We start from the raw sequence: 8227 nt of genomic DNA on the forward strand, positions 1-8227 counted from the left end.
TATATTAATTCACATTTATAATTAAGTAAATATGTAGATTTAATAAAGGCACATACAAAATATGAAATAAAGCACTTTAGTGATACTATTTGCAATTGTTCATGTAGGGGGCAGAAGCTTTCGGCTTTTGAATTCGCATCTCCCTCCAACATGAATCCCTAATCGCGCATTATTCCAGCCCTTTTTGGCGCGTTTTGATTCCCGCCACGTCTGTCTGGCCCCGTCGGTTACGAGGCTGTCTCTATTTTCATCCTGTGATTGACGTGCGTGTCTGCGTCCCCATTGGCTCCCGGAGGCAAAGGGGCGGGCTATGAAAGACTAAGGAGCTTATCGCTACGCCTTCTACTACCGCCTTATAAACGTCCTACCCCCCGCTTTTTGTTTCCAGAAGCCGGTGTCTGGCCGAGGCATTGGTGTTTGCACTGTTGTGATCCGTCTCGTCGTTACTCCTCTGTTTACAAATATCACGGGGAACAATTACGCTTTCGCGTCGATTTCCTTTTAAAGAGAACACATCTATACATCTATTTGTTGTTTTTCCTTTTATTGTTTTTACTTTCCTGGACCACAGGCGGATTTTGCCTTCTATCTGGATGAGAGGATCCTTGCCGCATTTTTTTTTTGTTCCTGCAACGTGGACACGCAGCCCCAACAAACAGCGACGGGAGGCTCCTGATATCGGAATAAAACATTTACAACCGTGTTCGCCGAGCTTCGCCGTGCTGGATTTGATTTAAGGAATGCTGCTGTCCAAGCTGAATTCTCTGGCTCACATCTCCGCCGTGGATATGCCGGCGAAAATGCAGCTGCAAGTTCAGCAAGGTTAGACGCCCTGTTTTTTTTTTTTGTTTGTTTGTTTGTTTGTTTTGTTTTGTTTTGTTTGTATCCCTCTGCGTTACTGCGCTGTCCATGGAGTGGCGGGCGCTACAGCAATGGCTGGCCGCCCATTTCTAAAGCTTCGCTTGTTAATTAACAGGGACACGTAGAGCCTTTGGCCCGCTCTGGTGTTCACCGGTTATGTTTCTGTGTTACAGTGAAGGAGAAAGAAGCTTTCGAGAAGCTTTATCAGGTCGGCGCAGTGCTGGGGAGCGGCGGCTTCGGCACCGTCTACTCCGGCACGAGGACATCCGACGGAGCTCCGGTTAGTCCACTTTTCACCTTTTATATTTACATATTGTCATTTTAAAATGGCGGTTTTACATATTTTGTTGTTGTATACGTCTTCTAAAGCGGTCTCCTCTTTGCCATGCTAGGTTGCTGTCAAACATGTAGCCAAGGACAGAGTGACTGAGTGGGCAGAACTGGTGAGAAACTATTCATATTATTCCGAAGCTTTTCCTTCTGTCACATACTTTTTATTTTTTTATCTAATTATTTTTTTTTATTATTGGTGTTTCTTCAGGCTAACGGCTCGCGCGTGCCGCTGGAAATAGTGCTCCTGAAGAAGGTCGGCACTGGCTTCCGCGGCGTCATCAAGATGCTGGACTGGTTCGAGCGGCCCGACAGCTTCATTATAGTCATGGAGAGGCCGGAGACCGTCAAGGATCTGTTCGACTTCATCACCGAGAAAGGCGCCCTGCCCGAGGAGCTGGCGCGGAGCTTCTTCCGCCAGGTGCTGGAGGCCGTGCGGCATTGCCACAGCTGCGGCGTGGTTCACCGGGACATCAAGGACGAGAACATCCTCATTGACCTCCGCACCGGCGAGATGAAGCTCATCGACTTCGGCTCCGGGGCTCTGCTCAAAGACACCGTCTACACTGACTTTGACGGTATGTTGATTTAAAAAAAAGAGGCTTTTTTTGCCCCCTGGATAAAGGTTACATAGTATGTGGACTTAAGAGTCATGTAGCAGAAATTCCAGAGTTGTGTCATCTTCCTCCGCTCGCTCCAGGGCTGTAGCCTTGTCGCCCCCTATCGGAGGGAAGCGGTATTTTTACAACTCAAAGTTTGTAAACAAAGTCACATGTCTGCTCACTCCCTCCCTCCCTCACACGCTCCTGTCTAAACACAAACAGCAAGTCACCCTGCCTAGCAGCTGAGCTGATAAAGTCTTTATGAAAAAAAAAACAGGCTTAGCTGGAGCTCTTAAATGCTTTCATTTTCAGTATTATAACATAAAAATAAAAACATTTATTAGCTTAAGGATGTTGTGTATCTTATTTTAATTATATTCTTGTGCTTCTAATATTAATACTAATAACCTTTATTGCTTTTTTTTGTCTAACAGGCACAAGAGTGTACAGTCCACCAGAGTGGATCAAGTATCACCGCTATCACGGCCGCTCAGCCACCGTTTGGTCCCTGGGCGTCCTGCTGTACGACATGGTGTGTGGAGACATCCCGTTTGAACACGATGAGGAGATCACCAAGGCACAGGTTCTGTTCCGGAGGAAAGTCTCCACAGGTGAGCGCGCGTGCCTCCGCAACGCTCGCATGAGTTGGTGCTGACGGTCATCTAAACAGCTCTGCCTCCTCTTCTCTTCCTCCAGAGTGCCAGCAGCTGATCAAGTGGTGCTTATGCCTGAGGCCTGCTGACCGGCCGTCCCTTGAGGACATTATCAACCACTCGTGGATGCAGAACACGTCGCCGTCGGTGGTGCCCTCCACAGTGCAGACGGAGAAGTCGCCTGCCGAGATCAGGCTACATAGCATTGCCCACGAGCCCGCCGCCTTCATGACCACCGCCGCGGCCCGGTGACGGGGCTCGCCCAGTCCCAACCGAGCCAAGCTGAACTGAACTGATACAGCTTTGCATGACAAAGCAATCGCAGAGGTCTTCGCCGAGCCTCAGTGCAGGCGTCCAGGAGGGCGAGCTGAGCGGCACACGGACAGCCCAAGTTACGCTATCTTGTTACAGGCTAACTGGTTTTCCTCCAAAAAACCAAGAGCAGAAGCGTTGGCGGCGAGTTCCGAAGAGAAAAAACAAAGTGCCTTATGTGAGATTGTTTTAGGCAACGGGAGCCTGAGAATACTTGAATTTCTAAACACAAACAGAAAAAAGAAACCTTTTGTTTACTTCCTCTTTACAAGGCTTGTTTTGTTTTCCCCTCTCATAGGCCTAGATCAGTAAAGCCTGTGTAATTTTTTTATTTTACAACCACTACTATCACCACTACTCCAATGTCATTAGCAACCAGACGACCTCATAGCGCCGGCAGCAACTTGTGCAAACAAAATCAAGAGAAGAAGAAAAAACACTGGACTTACCTCAGTCTGTTTACTTCAACATCCACCTCTACTACCTTCCTCCTCCTCCTCCTCCTCTTCTTCTACTTCCTGTGTTGTAATGTATACAAACACAGGGCTTAATTTAAAGTGTTGAGTCTCTTCAACCTGAATGCACACAACAATGCAACGCAACACACACCGAGATACAAACATCTTCTGCTCTTTAAATGCTCAGATTTTTTTTTTTTTTTTTTTACAACAATGCAACGCAACACACACCGAGATACAAACATCTTCTGCTCTTTAAATGCTCAGATTTTTATTTTTTTTTTCCAAAAGAAAGAAAAAATGCCTCACACAGGTCTTAAAAATTTGTTGGGGACAAAAGAAATTGTAAATAAGATATTTATTATTGTTGTGACAGCTCTCCCACGCCTAATGAGCTATTTTTTTTTTCTTTCATGGCAGAATTTATTTATTTATTTATGAGAGAATTTCGGCTGTCTATGAATGTATATATTTCATTCCACAGTCACTGAAGGGCCCATGGATTATTTAAGAGAAAAAACAAAGATGGAGTTTTTTTTTTTTTTGTTTTGACCATATTTATTATGGCTTGAAATATTCAAAGAGCAAATTAGTGTGTGTGTGTGTGTGTGTGTGTCTGTAAATAAAGTGTAAATAATCCTGAAAAGCACTTCCATTTTTAATGTATGTAAACATTCAACGTCTACTGATGGTAACCAGTGTCCAACACACACTGGTGTTTGAGTGAATGATGTGTGTGAGAGAGTGTGTGTATGTATGAGAAAGCTTGGATTGTTTTTTTTTTCACCCACTTGATTTAGAATTGTAAATTATGTTAGAAGCTATTTTTATATGATTTCAATAAATATTTTTTTTAACTACGACTCTCGACTCCTGCATCATTTTTAACTGTCGCCACACGCGGGCTGTGTTTGTTGTGAACGCCCACACGAGTTTAGTAGGTTAGAAGGTTATACAACTTCCTGTTTGACACTTTTGTCAAAAAACAGTCGGTGCGGGAAGCTGATGGGGAGATAAGAGGCAGATGGCGGCGAAAAAGGCCCGGAGTGTTTATGCGGTCGCAGAGATGTGAAAACAAACTTTATTACTGGGTTTGTTGACACTGAGGTGTAAAAACCAGCTTCAGTGTCTTGAGCTTCTTCATTTAGTTGTATTCACAACTGTAGGGGTGTGCTCCTGACTTTATTGCACAGTTTCTCTGCATTTCTTGATTTTGCATTATAAACAATATTTGATTTCACTCTACAAGTTCTCTGGATTAACCTGTTAATTATGCAACTACAGTCCCATTCGCATATCCTTTCTTGTAAATCAAGTCAAGCTTATTTGTCTAGTACATTCCAGCAACAGCGCAGTTCAAAGAACTTTACATAATGAATAAATAACCAATTATGTTGGGAAGAGCAAACAAGCAACATTACATTTTGTCAAATGCCATCATCAAGCTAATGCACATCAAATATATTCATTAATGTTCCAGTCATTGTTCATCAAAGGAAACTCTAAACAGGTGAGTTTCAGTCTGGATTCAAAGGAACTCAGTGTTTCATCTGCTTTGCCGTTTTCTGGAAGTTTATTTCAGATTTGTGGTGCATGAAAGCCGATTGCTGTTTCTCCATGTTTGGTTCTGCTGCTTGGACAAAATTTATTAAATCTTAAAGTATTTGATGTTAAGAAACCAAACTTGCACAAACATAACAATGTACAACGTGAGACAAACAATCTACTTCTACTGACCAGAACACAAAGGTCAGAAAAATGAGAACATTTACCAAATAATAATAATTTAACAAGTCATGCTCTACAAGCTCTAAAATCTTTAGCAGATTATTTTGTCAAACCTCCATGTGGAAAACTTCTTCTGTCCCTGATTTATAGTCGTCTGTACAAGAACGGGAGCGAGAGGGCAGGCAGAAAAAAGAGGTTCAGTTCCTGTTCAGTGGACACCTGCTGTCCTTCAGTCTCACTGTGGCCGGAAACAAAAGCGGTCCAACCTTTGATTCTGAAGACGTCAGCCTTTCAGGTCACACACAGACACCACAGACACCAAACCTCCTTCTCTTAAGTCTAGGAATATTGGCCAGAGTCCTTTGGGTTGGCCTTGGGGATCAGGTCATCTCTCTCAGCACAGGTATGTAACAGTCCAGGCAGCAGGTTTCTCTCTGGGATGGCAGTAATGAGAAGTAAAAAACCAACAAAAAGGAAATTTTCCATGGTGGCACATTGGCTGGTAGCATGATGGCATTCCTCTGTGATGCTAGTTCTGATTTGTTCTTGTTGACATTTGCTTATAGCTTCTTTGGTCAAGACGTTGCATGTTTGGACAATTATTTCCTTTGGAGTGTGGATGTTTTTTTTAAAAAAAAAAAAACATTCGGACAGTTGCTACGATGAGAAAATGTGGTAACAATGAATTGTTTTTACAACTGGATGCAGCTGATTAGCTCAAATAATACCTGACCCCAAATCCCAGAGGAGTTGAGAAAAAGAGGATTCATGGACATAGAACAGGACCAAGGAGCAAAGAGAGAGAAGAAGGACATTCAAACCATAGATCATGATGTCTCCGACTCCAATGTCTCTCTGCCCAACTTTCTAACCATATGGCCAGATAGATTTAAAGGGGCAGTACTAAATAAAAACATCTTTTTTGAGCTTTACATCATGTTATAATGTGATTCCCTCATCCTGGATTCTTGTCTTGATTCTCTCATGCATATTTGAGAAATCCTTTAAAGGTACAAAAATTACAAAGTAAAATATACTTATAGCATTTTTATAATAAAATACATTATACTGCCTCTTTAAAGACAAGCAACAAAAGTAAAAGAGGTGGATTATCAGAGCAACAACTGATGATATAACCCAGGAAATGTTACTGTGGAATATGATCTCTGCAGCAGTCTTCAGTCAGAGGTCTCTTCAGATTCATTGCAACATTACAGCAACACAACGATTCTCAAAGGTACTTGGATGATGAGTAAAGATGATACTTAACTTCCCTTTGGGATAAACAAAGCATTTTTTTAAACAAATGAGATTGAATCTTGGGGGTTTCTTATGCTGGTGACTCGTATAACATCTGGAAGTACGCAAAAAGTTCATGTCAGTTTATTGTTTTCCCTGTGGGTCAGTTGGTCTGGGTGACATAACGTCCAGTGGTCCAAAAGTCCCCTGTGGTATCTGCGGTGGAGCTTTGTGGCATTACAGCAGTTATGCATACTGTTTATATGTTTATGTGAGAAAAATAAAAGAGGTTACTGAAGTGTTTCCTTTTGATGCATTAAATAACTATATTTAAAAAATTAAGTTATCTGTCTTTCTTTAGCCTAAAAGCAAATAATTTCAACAATCCAAACAGTGCATAATAATTCTCTGCCATTTTGAAAGATGATTCAACTGCATGTCTTCCTCAATCCTCCAAACAGGCTGCAAATTTACACACGGATTAATCTGGACACCAGGGTGGTGATGTTGACTTGTAGGATGTGACCCATCAGGGCTCCTGTTGTCTTGGATTGATAAGAGTTGTGGCTTTAATCAGTTGTGAGGGTCCTTTAAGGTGGACGGGGGACGGTTCCTGGACTCGGTGTTAATCTCTGGAGACAGCGCTGGACCCCACCTACAGCCAGGAAAAGATTTACAGCTGCAGCAAATGAGGCTGGGTGAAAAAAAAACCTGCTGTTCTCATCAGTCCCAGTTAGTGTCTGTCAGGATGAGACAATGTGTGTTTACCTGCTGGGGTCTGAGGAGATGGAGGGGCAAGCAGGGTAATAAAAAGGTGGAAAAGACTCCACGAGTTTACAAACCGCTTCAGTAACCTTAAGGAAACACTTTCATTTGTATCACAAGAAAACAGCACTCATTTAGGAAGGCTAATATTTTGTGAAATATTCTGAGATGCTTGGATATATGATTCTATCTGAGCATCTATCTGATATATCAGTAGACTCAGTTCGTCTGGGGACCAAAGTTGCAACATTTGTTACATTTTCAGCTGCTGTGTCTCACTTTCACACTGCACTGTCTCAAACCAAACGCTTTGAAGGACTTGTTCCCCTGTTCGCCTGTGGGGGCGCTGCACCAAGAACAACTGAAGGAAATAACACGGAAACCTCTGAAGAAGACACTGAGCCACAAAATGCAAACAAAAATGGAGTGGTGACAGATTTTAGCAGTTGTAGGATTTCTCTTTTGTCTTTGGTAAAAGACCATGTATGGAGGACCAAAACTGACATAATAATAAATAAAAGAATAAATATATAAATAAAAGAATAAATATATATTGGACATAATAATAATTAAAAGAATCAATATAAAAATAAAAGTAGAAATATATAAATAAAAGAATAAATATATATTGGACATAATAATAATTAAAAGAATCAATATAAAAATAAATGTAGAAATATATAAATAAAAGAATAAATATATATCCAACATAATAATAAATTAAAGAATCAATACAAAAATAAAAGTAGAAATATATAAATAAAAGAATCAATATAAAAATAAAAGTAAAAATATATAAGTAAAAGAATAAATATATATTTTGATAAGAAATAAAAGCATAAATATATATTTCCATTTGCTGTATTTACTTCTGTATTGTTTTTCTGTATTGTTTTATGTATTGTTTTCTGTATTATTTCTGCTTCGTCGATATGTTAATGAGGTGGGCTGCCTTCTATGTCCAGCTCTCTATTGGTCAATAAACAGGAAAGAGAACGATCCGTGTGCAGATCGATTGTGAATGCCTGCGCTGTGGTCCTCTTCGGAGAGAGCCTTATAGACCCTTTTCACAAGACGTCAAACAACATCTATTTAACATCCTAACATCCACTATCTATACATAATCTAAACTGGACAAATTCCTCGCTGATTGATACCAGTTTGACTACAAAGGTACGTGTTTTTTTCTTTGTTTTTTTTCTTTCTATCTGTTAGTTGATATACTAGGCTAGCAATAGTAATATGTTAGCTGGCTAACATTACGTAGCCTTTCTGTTTT

At 41.0% G+C, this 8227-nt stretch overlaps 1 protein-coding gene and 1 long non-coding RNA gene across 2 annotated transcripts in view; one reads left to right on the plus strand and one right to left on the minus strand.

Moving 5' to 3' along the window:
• The first annotated feature begins 371 nt into the window (after positions 1-371).
• pim1 (Pim-1 proto-oncogene, serine/threonine kinase) lies at positions 372-3422 on the plus strand. The gene is made up of 6 exons (XM_007571316.2): positions 372-822; positions 1035-1141; positions 1254-1304; positions 1403-1769; positions 2228-2404; positions 2490-3422. The coding sequence occupies exons 1-6, from the start codon at positions 741-743 to the stop codon at positions 2696-2698; spliced, it is 993 nt and encodes a 330-aa protein (XP_007571378.1). The 5' UTR covers positions 372-740; the 3' UTR covers positions 2699-3422.
• Positions 3423-7154: 3732 nt separating this feature from the next.
• The window catches only part of LOC107838554 (uncharacterized), a 20050-nt gene continuing 18977 nt past the window's right edge, over positions 7155-8227 (minus strand). Inside the window, exon 3 of the long non-coding RNA XR_001664639.1 lies at positions 7155-7234. This is a non-coding gene — a long non-coding RNA (uncharacterized LOC107838554). The remainder of the gene's footprint in view (positions 7235-8227) is intronic.

Source organism: Poecilia formosa, unplaced genomic scaffold (genome assembly GCF_000485575.1).
Source record: "Poecilia formosa unplaced genomic scaffold, Poecilia_formosa-5.1.2 Scaffold278, whole genome shotgun sequence".
NCBI classification, from domain to species: Eukaryota; Metazoa; Chordata; class Actinopteri; order Cyprinodontiformes; family Poeciliidae; genus Poecilia; species Poecilia formosa.

What these genes read in the sequence shown, in the direction of transcription:
- pim1 (XM_007571316.2), top strand. Translation starts at nt 741, where the DNA reads ATGCTGCTGTCCAAGCTGAATTCTCTGGCTCACATCTCCGCCGTGGAT. An exon ending in GCAGCTGCAAGTTCAGCAAG is followed by an intron (nt 823 to 1,034) that starts GTTAGACGCCCT and finishes TCTGTGTTACAG; the next exon opens with TGAAGGAGAAAGAAGCTTTC. An exon ending in GGACATCCGACGGAGCTCCG is followed by an intron (nt 1,142 to 1,253) that starts GTTAGTCCACTT and finishes TTGCCATGCTAG; the next exon opens with GTTGCTGTCAAACATGTAGC.